The sequence below is a fragment of the Antennarius striatus genome, chromosome 9, assembly GCF_040054535.1.
Source record: "Antennarius striatus isolate MH-2024 chromosome 9, ASM4005453v1, whole genome shotgun sequence".
Taxonomy (NCBI): Eukaryota; Metazoa; Chordata; class Actinopteri; order Lophiiformes; family Antennariidae; genus Antennarius; species Antennarius striatus.
In genome coordinates, this window is record NC_090784.1 from 8,874,921 (window position 1) to 8,890,051 (window position 15,131).

Genomic DNA, 15,131 nt, shown 5'->3' on the forward strand with positions numbered 1-15,131 from the left:
GCAGCAGAACCAGAGGTGTCTGTTTTTTAATGTCCTTTTCTTCTCTGTGAATGCCTGGCACCTATATGGTGCCTGTATTAGATTTAACCTGGAACACTAAAGGTTTAGCGTGGTATGGTCAGAGCAGCTTATGTAACCTCTTGCTGCTAGCCACAGGCAGAAATGAAGAGCGAGCAAGGTGTTGTAAACTTACCGCTGTCTAACTCCACACCCCCATATTTATTTCACACTCAGACTTGTAGCCTCTGAACCTAACTGACGTGACTCAACAGACATCACTCAAACTCTTTGGTTAGGTTTTGATAGAATCCTCCTAGAAGAACAAAACTCTTTAGACAACTGTTTTCACATATTCAGAATAACCACATAAGCAACATTTGATTCTATATATTTTTTCATCGCTGATAAAAAAAGCACTTCTCTTTCAGATGAGTAGATCTGCGCAATGCAGAAACTGTGTTTTGATTCTACTGTTTTCTCATTAATTACATGGACAACCAATGGTTGAAAAAATACCATTAGCGAAAGTATGGAACAGGAAGTCTGAAATATTTCTCAAATAGAATCAAAGAATCTTGCCATGCTTCTGAAGTGCTCTTCTTTTGAAATTATTTGTAGTGTTTTGGTATAGACATAATAAAACCTATTTATGAATGTATTCGTGCTTGTACTTGTAATCATTAATCTGTTTGTCTGTAATATGTGTCAGTCATTAACATATGCACATTCTATTGTGCATATATTAGAAGTTATATATCTGTTTTTGTTATCTTATTGAGGCTAACTTATGTGTTTCTCATTAGTGACAGTATAAATATTTTTGTGTGCGGTACGGTACATATCTTGCTGTGAAAGCAGCTTGCTGCCTTTGAACAGTAAAAAAAGTCATCTGCTTATCTGCAGAACAGTGTAGCTCCAGATTCTGGGAAGGGCCAACAGACAAGAACAGATGTTGGAAGTGTGTGTGTGTGTGTGTGTGTGTGTGTGTGTGTGTGTCTGTGTGTGTGTGTGTGTGTGTGTGTGTGTGTGTGTGTGTGTGTGTGTGTGAGTGAGTGAGAGAGAGAGAGATTGACAAAGAGACACCAGTTGTGTATTCCCTCGGCATGTTTACATTTAGGGTTATAATGAGTGAGCCCTTTGAAATTTAATTGTGTTAACATGCAGCCCACTCAAAAGTGCAGCTGGAATTTCAAAGCTGCTCTGTTTTCTGAGCATCACTGTCAGTCACGTAATGCTTGTGTGTCAATATCGCTCTTTTATATAACACATATCAACTTATACAACACATAAACTGTCATTAACACTGCAGGCAGTCTCTGGTGCCTTTATCCGTCTGTTAAACATCATCTTCCTTCTCCACCCGTGTTACCCAGCAAAACAGGCTGTACTATGGAAAGCAGAGATTGATATTTGTGCTCAGGCCGCTTATCTTTTAGTGCTTTTTTTCTAGAGCCCAACCCAGATCGCCAGAGCATCAACAGTTTGACAGATATCACAGTACACACTTACACAGAGATACACAAAAACGGTGCCGTAAAACTGACTGATATTCATTACCTTTGTGTCTCTATTTCTTTATAGAAGACACTAAATCATCTTAATGGTTGCATTAAATGGGGTAGATTTTTCTTTGTGTCGTTGGTGTAGAGCTTCACACTAATGACCACCACTATAGAGGCACTACATGAAAGACAGATTTAGTGTAGCTGAGGGACAAAATGAGCTAAAATGCAATACAGTGGGATATTAAATGTCAGCCCATAACAAGCCAATAGATTTTACATTTAAGTTTTTCAGCATTGTCACTTAAATGTAGAATTTCATATGTTTATTGTACACTGTTAAATTCACAATCTAAAAAAAGGAGATGATGAAATAAACAGCCCCTCCATAAACAAAAAAGATAAGATAATATGAGACAAGATGAGATATGATAAGATATAATAAGAAAAGACACAACACTACAGAATTTTATTAATTCTGTAGGAAGTTCATAAGTTTGTGGCATTTTTGTGGGCAGCAATCACTGAGAAACTCGTGATTATTGTATTTACCTTTTTTACGCTCAAATATCTCAGTATTAATGACTCATCATAAGCAGCAGTAGATCTAAAAGAACATGGTGGGAACATGAGAGTGCTTCTGACAACATGGTAGAGGAATGGCCATGGAAAGGCTGGAAGGTGGTAAAGACTGTCACTGTCACTACACAGGAAACCATTGGCCACGTGTTTCCCACAAGTATGTCCAATGAACTCCACATGACCTTGTTGTCCACAAACTGATTCCAAAGACTGTTTCAGACTGACGATAAATGGAGCCTGTAATTTTGCAACTATGGCTGAAACTTGAGCTCTTCAGTCAAACACTTCCAGTCAAAAGAACAATTGACTATTGAAAAGGTTCTGGCTTCCAAGAGAAAGCACATCATGGCCATAGGAAAGATGCTGGCTTCATTAGAGTGCTGCCAGAACACCGGGACAAAAGCCACAATTTTTTTAAAAGAGCCTACAAAGCCAATCTTTTTTCAGACACCTGTGGGAGGATTTGATGCTTCCACCAGGACAACGCTCTAGTCCAGTGGTCCACAACCTCTATTGTGCCACAGACCAGTTTATCTTCAGACAACATTTTCACGGACTGGCCTTTAAGGTGTGTCGGATAAATAAAACATAAAGAAAATATGACCGGCACAAAAACTTGTTTTTGCGGCTTTCTTTTACTTTAAAGTCATAGGTTCTTCGTTCTCCTCACTGGTTCTTTTACCTAGCAAAGAAACTTTCCAAACATGTTTATTTTTTGTTTGTTTTCCTCACTTGGGAGTGTCAATTTAGCGGTATTGTATTCAGTGTTCTTACGGCCCGTCCACACGATGCCGGAACTTTTCTAAAACGCAACTTTTTTGTTGCATTTATGCCTTCCGTCCACACGACAACGCAGATATCCGGAACGAAAATGCAACTTTTTGAAAACGCTGGCCGAGGTGGATTTTTTTTAAAAATGCTGGGTCGCAGCCTGCTGACGTCTTGCCTGCAACGAAAACCTCTGTGACGTCATATTTATGGGCCCGTGTGTTGTGACAACAAAACACGGAGGATTCCTATTGGATAAAATTTGACTCAATACTGCCACCACATGGTTTGGCATGCTTATTGCCGTCTTCGAAAACGCAATGGTGCGTTTACGTGTGGATGGAATTTTTTTTTTAAAACGCTGTTGTGTGGACGTGAATCATTTTCGATGCGTTTTCAAAAAGTTGCGTTTTTGAAAAAATCCGTCATCGTGTGGACGGGGCCTGAGTCTGGGGAATGGGTCGTCAAGCCCCATGCTGACAACTGCCACCAAATTCACACTGCATCCGTCTCCTACGATTGTCTCGGTGGGTGGTGAGTTCATCGGAGGTTGGGCCCACGTCATCTGGAGGCCCGGCCACCAGACGCTCACATACGAGCCCCAACCCCGGGCCTGGCTCCACGGTGGGGTTCCGGTTGTGCCATACCGCTTGACGTCACTTTCTTTAGTGTTTTAGTCCTGTAGCCGAGTCTGAGAACATTAAAAAACTAAATTGTTAGACTCGTCTAAGTTCACCAACAGGCCACAGATATTGAAAATTGACACAAGTGACAGTCCAATAATGGTCAGAAACAGATCTTCCCCTAAGACTACAAACTTTAAGACTAAAACCAACAACACAAACACCAACGGACCTATCAGGTCTCAGTTACCTGCATGAGCACTGCAGGACAGCCAGGACGACATAAATCAATGCAGACAAAAACAATGAAACAAAACTATAAAAACAAAACAGCAGTGGCAGTCTGTCTAAAATGAGAGAAAACAGGTTAAATAAATCATGCTTCTGCCAATTAGATAAATTAATTTGTACACAAAAGAAATTGGCCATTTACCTCCTCTGGAATAACCCTTTCCAGGAATCCTCCTGTGTGGGCAGGAGGGAAGCCACTGACTAAAACTTTATAAATGACAAAGAACTCTAACAAAAATACAGAGCACATTAACATATAAAAAATGAGCACAACTTACAGCATCATATGCAGCAATCAACTCCTGAACCAGAAAGGAAGCATGGTAACAGCGTGTACCAATTCCTGACTGATTGGTCGGAGGAGCAAACTGTTACAAAATACGGTAAAATTCTTTACCGGTCACACTCGTCATAGGGGTTTTGATACTTCTCTTAGTCTGGCCCATCACCCAGGACCTGTTTGACAAGGGAGACCCTAGCAGGAGCAAACAGCCCCTGACAACATAGCTCCTGGGTTCATTCGGACACTCAAACTCCCCCACCATGATAATGTGGCAGTACTCGGGGGAGTGGTGGCAGTACTCGGGGGAGGATGGCAGTACTCGGGGAATGCCTCCTGGGCACCTCCCTGGGGAGGTGTTCGGGGCATATCCTACTGGGAGGAGACCTCGGGGAAGACCTAGGACATGCTGGAGAGACTACGTCTCTCGGCTGGCCTGGGAACACCTCGGGATCCCCTCAGGGGAGCTGGAGGAGGTGTCTGGGGAGAGGAAAGTATGGGCATCCTTCCTAAGACTGTTGCCCCCGTGACCCGGCCCCAGATAAGAGGTTGAAGATGGATGGACAGATGATATTCTGTGTTACCAGCCGAAGCGCCCCCTTTAAGAGGTGACCGGGGCAAGTGTCTTGACATGTGTCAAGACTGAGTCATATTCAGATGCGGAGGAGAGAATCTGGTAACTTTCCAAAATAAAATAATAAAATACCTGTAATGTAAGTTATGCATTCTTTCTGTGCACCCTGTACCAACTGGTCCACAGACCGGTCCATGGTTCTAGTCCAGAGAGATCATTGCGTCCATCCACTAATATGGATCTAAACTCATCTAACACCTACCTTATTCAACGGATGACCTGCTAATTCCATTACCTATTCCCATGATGAGGAATAACCCCAATCACTGAAAGTCCTGATTGCACTATTTCTGTCCTGGACCAAGACACCACTGCCAAGCAATTACATTTTTAAGGCTTTGTGAGATATATCACTTTTTCCCCATTAGGAAATTTGGTGTTTTTTTAATCATATGTACATTTGAGACATGTTTTGTGGCATTAGACAATAATAAACTTTCGTTTGAATAGGAACAAATAGTGAAGAGCCATTTCTGGACTGACAGACCATTCATGACAAAGCTTAGACATATTATCATTAAAAATTGCTATAGTACACTGAATGTGCAAACATTAGAGAATCTTTTTAATAATAAACAGGATTAAAGCACTTAACTGTTGTGACACCAAATGTGTTGTTGTTCTGGCCTATAACACATTTAATGGGGGAACTAGCAGCTTTCATTAGGGAAGAGACTTGATTTTGACACATTTGTCAGATTTATGCAGTGTTGAAAACAAAACACTGGAGATGAATCACATTAACACTGGTTTTGCTGTCTTTCTCTTTGCCTGCCTTCTCTTTTATCCTTCCGGTGTGCGTCCACATGTACAGGCTACGGCTTTGTGGACTTTGACAGCCCTGCAGCAGCCCAGAAGGCTGTGGCCTCGCTCAAAGCCAGCGGAGTCCAGGCACAGATGGCAAAGGTAAACGTCACCCCACCTGTCAGTCTCTGGTCTACTCTTCTGCTTGTTATCAGGGTGTTTTCCTGCGGTGTTTTTCTGCTGGTAAACCGGTGGTGTCTGTGGTGATGATAAAAATGGAAGTGATGGTACATCCTATTCACAGCAATAAGTATGACAGCAGTGTGATGCTGATAACAATAATAATCTAAGAATCGACTGTATGTTAGTTACACTGTTACATTGATTAATGGGAGACTGGTAGGTGCAGCTTTGATTAAGTCAATGATGAGATTATTGATTGAGCACATAGAGTTATTGATTAACAACGATGGCTGTGATGAGATTATTGACCAAATCCCTTAAAAATAGCAGAATGGATGTGACAGATGATTGAATTGCATTTCATCCAATATTCTCTTTCTTTTTTTGGCCTTTCTTTCACCTGTTTGTTTCGTGTTCCTCTTGAAGTGCCTCTGTAATTTTTTTTGTAAAACAAGAATAATAATTTGCATGGGTTTTTGTTGATTTGGCTATGTGTGTCTGGATGTGTGTTTTTGTGTGTGTAGCTGGCAGTTGTAACAATGCCATGTTAAGACGTGGGCTCAACCAGCACAATCACATTGTCCCTCAACGTGAACGATAGAAAGAGAGAGAACAGCCTGCTTTCTCTTTCAGATTCATTAGAACTGTATCACCACATACTGTCTTTTACAAATGAGAGAGGAGTGCAATTAAAATGGGCCCATCTACAGGCAGCAGGAACAGCCCATTGAATTAAACAGTAGCAAGCCTTTGAGCCACCTTTGCCTTGCTCTTCTATTAAACCACTTTTCATTAGACTTCTATCTCTTATTTTCTTCTTAACCGCTTGGAGGGGATTTGGAAGAGCAGTGTTGATGTGTTTAGCTGTTATTAAAGACAGAAGAACCCTCAACACCCTCATGAACAGTTTTCCAGAGGGAAGGAATGGGGGCAAAGAGTCAATCCAGAGTAAAATTACACACACTCCTCACGGTTCCATGAACTGATTACACAAAGGGATACTGACGTGTCTACTAACTTTCATGAATCACAGAGCTACAAAACATTCATCTCAAAAACCACAGAATAGCTATTGAATTTCCAACTAGAAACTCCCAATATTTTGTAAGATGAACAGCGTAATTGAAGTTTGACTAAATTTGACTAAATCTTAAATCTTGTTTTTAACATGTTCACTCCTGATCAAAGTGTCTCACACCGATTTCACAACATGCTGCTTCCCACATCCTTCCCAGAGTTCACTGAGGATTGGTACAATGACTGGGTAATCTGGGACATAAACAGACAGAAAATTGTTGGAAGGTTTTACAACCAGCAAACAATTAGGTGATGGAGCACAGGGAAGAAAGAGGTTTTAGCTCTTCCAATGAAGAGACAAGACATAGAAAAAAAGTGAGTATTTCTAGACGGTTCTATCTATCTATCTATCTATCTATCTATCTATCTATCTATCTATCTATCTATCTATCTATCTATCTATCTATCTATCTATCTATCTATCTATCTATCTATCTATCTATCTATCTATCTATCTATCATGGTGCTGGTTAATTGTAGTATGTTCGTTACATTTACCATTATACTAAATATGAATACTCAAATAGTCAATGAATATTTATAGTACTAAACGTTATTATAGACACATCTATGGCTTGGGCAAATTGTCTGCTTCAGAGCAAACTGAACTTTTTCTTGCCATAGAAACCGGGAAATCAGTCAGACAGACCATTCCAACACATATCTGATAAACTATGAGGTTTTGATAGGAGATCTGATACTGGTGAAGATATTAAGCTATCGCATCATTAATCTGAACTTTTCACCCCATAAAATTAATTCCTGATTTCAAAAGACGTCTCAGTCATTTATTACTGACACAAATTAAGTAAAGACTTCAAGAACTTAAAATATGGCCTATATGTCATAATGAAAACTATCTGTTGAATCTTTCTTTTTTTTTTAAGTGATAGACAATTCTGATAGACAAGCTGTCAAATAATCTTGGGCTTCAGAGAAACTTCAGGGAAGGCGAAATTTCAGCTAATTCCTAGAGGACTGCATTCAGACCCAAAATTAACCTCTTCATACTCACCTTTCCCACTAACATTTCCATAAACCAGAGGTGAAGAGTGAAGAACTGATTTTAAGCAATAATTGACTGGATACAATCATCAACACTCTTTTCACTACTACGTAATAACTATTAACCTGGGAAGAGTATACCATATTTTTATGATGTGGTGTGTATTTTGTCTTTTGTCTTTTTTTTAACCACACAAATTGTGATCTTCACAGTTAAAAAAAATTAAAATAATAAACTTATTAAATTAAAATTCTACACATGCAAAAAAATGCCTGTGTGTGTGTGAGCGCGCGCGTGTGTGTGTGTGTGTGTGTGTGTGTGTATGTGTGTGCGTCTGTGTGTGTGTGTGCTTGCGTGCATGCAGTAATAGGACAAAGAGCCAAGGTCACTATGCTAATTAAGGAGTTGATACCACTGGCAGTGACACTTCACACCTCCCTCCCTTCCTCTGTCCCTTTCCTTTCTCTCTGTCCTTGGATCTCTTCTTTCTTTCTCTGTGTCTTTCATTTTTACCTCCCCCTCATCCCCATTGTTTTTGCCCAGTTTGTGCTCTTTACCCAACCCTCCCCGAGCCTCCTCATTGTATATGTGTGTTTGTCTTCAGCAGGTGCTGTAGTGCCACCTCCAGAGTCATTAGTTACCAGGTTGAGTGAGGACAGAGAATGAAGGATAGAGGGAGAAATAGCAGAGGGGGATCTGTGTGGGTACAGAGAGGATGGCTTGGTGTGACAGGAAAGGAGGAGAGAACACCCCCCCCCACTCCCGAACACACACACACACACACAGACTCATACACACACAGTGAACTTGGTGGCACGACTGTCATTTATCAGCACTGATTAAACCCTTGGGTCAGTCCAGTTGTGTGCTTTCATTCTTCTTTTCTTTCCTCCATTTTGCATGTGTGTCTGATAAAATCCAGATGCCTAATGTTCTCTTAACTTGGTTACTGATGTATCCAGTGTGTTTCTATGTGCTAGCCTGCTTTTGCCGGTTTATTCAGTGTGTATGTGTGTGCGTGTGTGTGTGTGTGCGTGCGTGCGTGCGTGCGTGTGTGCGCATGTGTGTGTGTGTGTGTGTGTGTGTGTTTGTGTGTGTGTGTGTGTGTGTGTGTGTGTGTGTGTGTTTGTGTGTGTTTGTGCCTGATAGCTGAGGTTAGTGATGGGAAGAGAACAGCAGAGCCAAGTGACACATAAAAAAGATGAGTGAACACCGAAACAGACACAAAGACATTGGCATCTCTCCCTCACCCTGCTTCCTGCTTGTCGATCACTTTCTTGTTTCTTTAATATTTGAAAGTGTTCACCTTCTTCACCTCACTTCTATTTGTTCAAATATGTTTGTTTTTCGTCTACTTCTTATTTTTCCTTCGTATTTTTCCCCTTTGTGTGCTTTGCCTGGCTCTCTTTTCCCACTCTGTTAGTCATATCACATCAGCTTTTTCACGGGCAAGTAAATATTTATATATGTATATTTTCTCTGCTTATGGTTTGTTGTGAATTTCAGAGTTATCTGTCATACTTTGCATTTAAAAAGCCGATATACATGTGTCAAAAAATGCACAATGATGGTGCTGTTTAAAGCTTTTTCTCAAAACTCAATGGTTGAAACTTTGGATATATTTTTAGAAACAGCTGTCATTGTCAAGATATGGGTTTTCAAGATCTGTGGTGCGTACTTATTTCCAGTATGAATGAATAATCACCAAACGTTTTACAATTTGTAGAAAGGCCAACACGTATTATATCCTGTCAGATCAATCAGATCAATCCTGGATATTCTGTTCTTTCTCAATCATGTATAGCTAGTTCAAAACTCTACTATTAACTAGAACCACTTATTTTTATGTCGGCTTCTGTTCATCCTTCCACTGACTACCAAGACTTTTTAACATTTAATTTAAAATCCTGCTAAAAACGCTTTAAATCACAGCCTCCAGTAATATTTCTGCTCCCATTCAACCTCTCGATTACTCCAATTCTCAAAGTTTGGACTCTCATTCATTTCTGGTTCAAACTGCTTTGTGGCTCGACTGCATGTGCTATAAACCTTTGGAACCATCCTCCTCACACAAACTAGTCCATCTAGCTTCAACTCAAAAAATAAATTTTAATGTGGCAAACTAATATCTGATACGTGAAATTAATTGGGTTATTTTTATGTGATTTTTAAGCTCCTGTTTTCTCAGACCAGCTGCCATTAGCAATTTCCATGAGTACATCAGTAGCGATAGCAAACATTATCACACATTATTTATGATTTACAAGCAAACCTTGGTTTTTAGAATGCTTTAGACATCAAAAAAATCGGTATTTGACCAAAAAATTCAGAATTTTTTTGTCTTAAAAGTCGAACAAAATTTGTAAGTCGAACGCGAAACAAACGCCTTTTTCTCGCCGCCAAGCGCGAGAAAAGTCGAGAGAAAACGTGACAGTAATGTACCTTTTATTTTATTTTACTGTATTCAATAATATTTCACTTAATTTGCGTTCCACTGCCTATGGTACAAGTTACGTACCGTAAACTTCTGTCCAAAAGACAGTAAGTCATACCTTAACCTAACCGGATGGTTTTTTTTCCCTTTCTTTCTTTCTCGTGTTTTCTTTGATATGTTTCATTACTATACAATTTGATAAATAAATGACATTATGAAATAAGATTATGGTGGAAAAAGGTAGGTTTTTTAGCGTCTTGGAATGGATTAAGATCATATACATTATTTGTAATGGGAAAAATTTATTTGGAATTTGAACAAATCGCTATTCGAACAGCCTTCTGGAATGAATTGTGGTTGGAAATCGAGGTTTGCCTGTATAGTCATAGAGACTGTGGTTGGTCTTCAGATCACAGTTGAACGTAGTTATAACTAATTGTACTTTATACAAATTATGTTAGGCTACTGTAATAAGATGACTATGTAATGAATTCAAAAGTATTTCACATAAAAATGTGGAACAGATTTTCTTTAGAAAGACAAAAATTATAATCCCATCCCATATTGCATTGAAGTAGCTTTTCACAATAAAAAGAATTCAGTCTCCTTCTGATGCTATATAATGAGATAAATGTGCATGTTATCTAACTGTTGATCTGAACAGCAGAAGTCAATAGCAATCCCTGTTTGCAGCAATATTTTGCAATAATCAAGTACACAAAACAATTTGACCATCTACATCTTAGATTAAGCATTGATTCATTCTGATGCTCTTTTCCAGATGTATTCTTTCCGAGTGTACAAGTGCAGATAGTGAATTATATCTTATTTGAAGGTGGAGTGGCCGTTGTGTGTGCATGCATTCACAACAATTCTAAAATAGTATAGTATCTATATGTACACACATGCTCTGTGAATGTGTGAAGCTGAGTCTTTTCTGAGGTTGGACCTCCTCTGGTCTAGGAACAACACCAGGAGGAGGACAATGGGAAGAAAGGGGAAAAAAGAGAGGAGTGGGAGGGCGGCCTTGTGAGTGAAACCCAATCGAATTAAATGTAATCTGGCCTGAATGTGCACAACCATCAGCTGCTCCTCAATCTTATTAACCCTGCATTAACAGGACTGGGTTCTGTGTATATGTGCATGTGCATGTGTATGTGTCTTCTAATGTTAGTGTTTCTAGAGCAGGGAGAGAGATGGAGAAGTTAAGTGAATAAGTGAGAAAAGAGAAGGGTGAGATGGACAGGATGGCAGGAAGAATGACTGTAAGGGGATGGGGGATGGAGAAGAAAATGAAGATAAATATGGTTGTTTGGGTGATTAACAGGAGTGCATGATCAGGCGAACAAACCAAATGCAAATGTCTGGGATCCCCGAAAACACATCAAAGGAGGTTTTATGTTTAGATAAAAATGTAGGTAAATTATTGAAAAGTTATGTCAGATTAGCATAACAGACATTGCTTTATTATGAATTGCTCCCAGTTAATTTAACTCATGTATTTTTAAGATATTATATCATAATGTGCAGACAACTCTCTGGCCAGTAGCAATTAACAGATTACTGTATTAATTACGGCATTATTAAACATTAGTTCTCAGCATTGTACCTTTCAGGGAGCCAGTACAAACAGAAATCTAGGTGGTATTCAGCTGCACTGTGAACAAAAATGTCCCAGATTTTTAAGTTTATTAAATATTTTTTCTTGTACCTCAACATACATAAACATATTTTCTTGCATTGCTGACTGCAACACATTATAGTTTATGAAATAGACTTTAAAACATTTAACACTGAAATGAACCCAGAGAAGGAAATTAATTTAAAAAACTCCCGCAAGATTTGAACACAGACTAGAGTAAACTAAGGTCACTGAGATTCCATGTATTATTACTGCATATCAAAGCAATAGTTTTGTGACAGCTCCATTGCCACCTGTAATGTGATTCTTCGACCGTAACAGCATACCCTTACAATTATTTTAATTGCATTGGCAGCATTATTAGTGTGCTATATATATATATATATACACACACACACAGTGATATACAGTATGTGTGTATATATATATGCTGTATATCACTGTTTGAATACTCCTGCTAACAGACACCAAGAAAATTAATAAATGCACGTGAATACAAACATTATCCCCTTGACTGAGGTAATACCATTAAAATGCTTTGTTTATAAGAAAATGAGAGACATTTTTTTAAAGTAAGTTTTTTTCTACTGGTGAATACCTCATTTAGAAACACAACCCTTCAGAATCACTATCAAGCCTCCATTACCCCCGAGAGAACAGAAAAACAAAGAGGAATGAGGGAAATATTGTCTGTAGGTGGAGAGTGGGGGTGGTGCTTGGTATGATGGAGCCGGGTTACACTATGAAACATCTCTCTACACATTCTTTCCCTCTGTGGAAATAGCCTTTGAGTGGGATGTATGAGTGAGGGAGGGTGCATAGAGATTGATGGAGGGATGGTGTGGGAAGCCTGAACTGTTGGAAGGTGGAATAGAAAGATGAAGTGAATGTGGACTGGAAAGCTTTTTTTTTTCTTTGAGAGTGAGCAATAGATAGATAGATAGATAGATAGATAGATACTTTATTAATCCCGGAGGAAATTGCATATATCCACTGCTCAGGCAGATTAATGCAGATTAATCAAGGCAAAAGGAAGAAACGTAGGAAGGAAATACGAGTTGAGAGGAAATGAAGGGATGAAGAAGAAAAGTGTGCATTTAAAATCTTATTCCAGACACACTGTGGGAAGCTTATGAATAAAGTATATTAATGTGACTATTCCAGTCTTAGACTAATAAACTGTTAAATTTCTCTTCTGATTGGCTGTTCAGTGATCACGTATCTCATTGTTATTGGAGGCGTGTTGGTTGTTTATCATTTGGTAGGCAGCGGCAGCAGCAGAGTTTGGCTGGATTCACAATTAGATGGCATAATTCAGCCATCGATCAAGCATGGTCTCCAGACGGGGAGAGAGAGCTCTCAGAGAAGAATATCACAAATCAAATGCTGTAACCTTTTAGCATGTCTGAGTCTGTTCATACCCACTGAAAACCAATGAGGCTTTTCCTCTCCCTGTGCCTATCATCCTGTCTACTCTACCTCTTCACTTGTCTTCATCTTGTCGTCTTCTTTCCATTTGCTTTCAATCACACAATCTCACTATACAACTCTGTCAGGAAAAGTTTCTTCACTGAATTCCTCGGGGTCAGTCATCTTCAATGATCTAAACAGGAACGCGCAAGGAATCATGATGCCAGTTAGGCGAGACACCTGCAATACCTCCAGGATCTGGTAGCATTTACTCACATTGAAATTCAAGATAGAACCTGTGCATATCCTGTAATGCAACAGCACAGCACCTGTGGGTCCGGGAAAAGTGCCACACTATTATGTACAAAGTGCTTTGTTCCACTGTAGATCTGACTTCTGTGGTAATGTAGGGATAGAACACTGACAATATATCCTATTTCCAATGTAATAAAAAAACCCTCCACTTGATTAAGCTAGTATTTTTAACAGTACTTCCAGAAAGTAAGTAAATAAATAAAACCCCCATTGGTATAAAAAAACAAACAAAAAAGCACAACAACCAAGAAAACAGTGCTTCTGGAGTGTAGTAAGTAATTCCACTAGTGACGTGAAAGGAGACAATATAGCTGATGAGAAGAATGTTGTCCAGGTCTGACTGGCTGCTTGGTGGTGCAGTGAAACACTGCTGTGTCGGAGTTGAGAGTTGAGAGAGCAATGTAAAAATTTAGAACGAGCAGAAAAGAGTAAACAAGTTTTTGTTTTTGCTACAGTAAGTAGAATAACAGTATTGTACACTCTGGAATTACAAACAAAATAATGTAACACGGATATAATTATTATATACCTACAACTGAATGAATGGTTGGACGGACCGACCATATAGGTAGGTAAATGGATGGATGGATGGATGGATGGATGGATGGATGGATGGATGGATGGGTGGGTGGATAGGTAGGTAGGTAGGTAGGTAGGTAGGTAGGTAGGTAAGTAGGTAGGTAGGTAGGTAGGTAGGTAGGTAGGTAGGTAGGTAGGTAGGTAGATAGATAGATAGATAGATAGATAGATAGATAGATAGATAGATAGATAGATAGATAGATAGATAGATAGATAGATAGATAGATAGATAGATAGATAGATATGAAGAGATAAAGATTTTTTTTTTTTAAATATGTTTAGTCATAAAAGCCAAATTACAATATAATCATGTTGACACAAAATCCAAAAGAGATTCACGCAAAGAGGAAGTCACATCTCAAAAACAAACAATGGTAGGATTTTCAACAGTACTGTGTGTTTCCTGAACAAAGAAAACATCTAACCTTTTAACATTTATCAAACTAAAAACAGGCTCTTGTCTCCATGTCTCCTGCTCCATTCACATTCAATGTGCCCATTTTTAAACCACACATGTTAACAAGGAGTTAAAAACAAACAAGTACTTAAAAACAGGTTTAAAAGAAAAACTTTCTGTCTTTCAAGAAAGAAAGAAAGAAGGTTAAAAAGGACAAAGAGGACAAATTGGATGTTAGCCAGAGGATACAAATATCTGGTTGCTTGGTACTTGGATCTAAGCTTCTATGCTTACTATTATAAACCATATGCAACTGTTTGTTTTCTCACTTTTGTGATAATGTTTTTGTCATTATTAATTGGTTGACCCGTTAAAAAATGATTTTTTATTATAATATATTAAAAGGCAAAAGTTTTGGTGACTGCACTGCTGGGGGTCTAAATAGGAGACCTGTTTTTGTCAGGTGGTTGTATGAAGATGCTCTAATGGAGATCATTCTGTAGAGGACACTATAGCTTTTCAGTTTGCTGGAAGGGTTTAAGAACCTTTGTTAGACCCTAATGGTTTTATAAGAGGGAAATATGTGGTTCGAACAGGTGGAATTAATAGATGGATGTGACTGTGCTGCCCTTGGTGGAGGATATGATGGTAATTAGGCTGTTTT

At 39.0% G+C, this 15,131-nt stretch overlaps 1 protein-coding gene across 5 annotated transcripts in view; it reads left to right on the forward strand.

The window, feature by feature from the left end:
- The window catches only part of LOC137602135 (RNA-binding motif, single-stranded-interacting protein 3-like), a 139,245-nt gene that overhangs the window by 69,877 nt on the left and 54,237 nt on the right, over positions 1–15,131 (forward strand). For all 5 annotated transcript variants that reach the window (XM_068324749.1, XM_068324746.1, XM_068324748.1 and 2 more), the window contains one exon: positions 5,495–5,586. In XM_068324749.1, the coding sequence (XP_068180850.1) occupies positions 5,495–5,586 (92 nt within the window). The remainder of the gene's footprint in view (positions 1–5,494; positions 5,587–15,131) is intronic.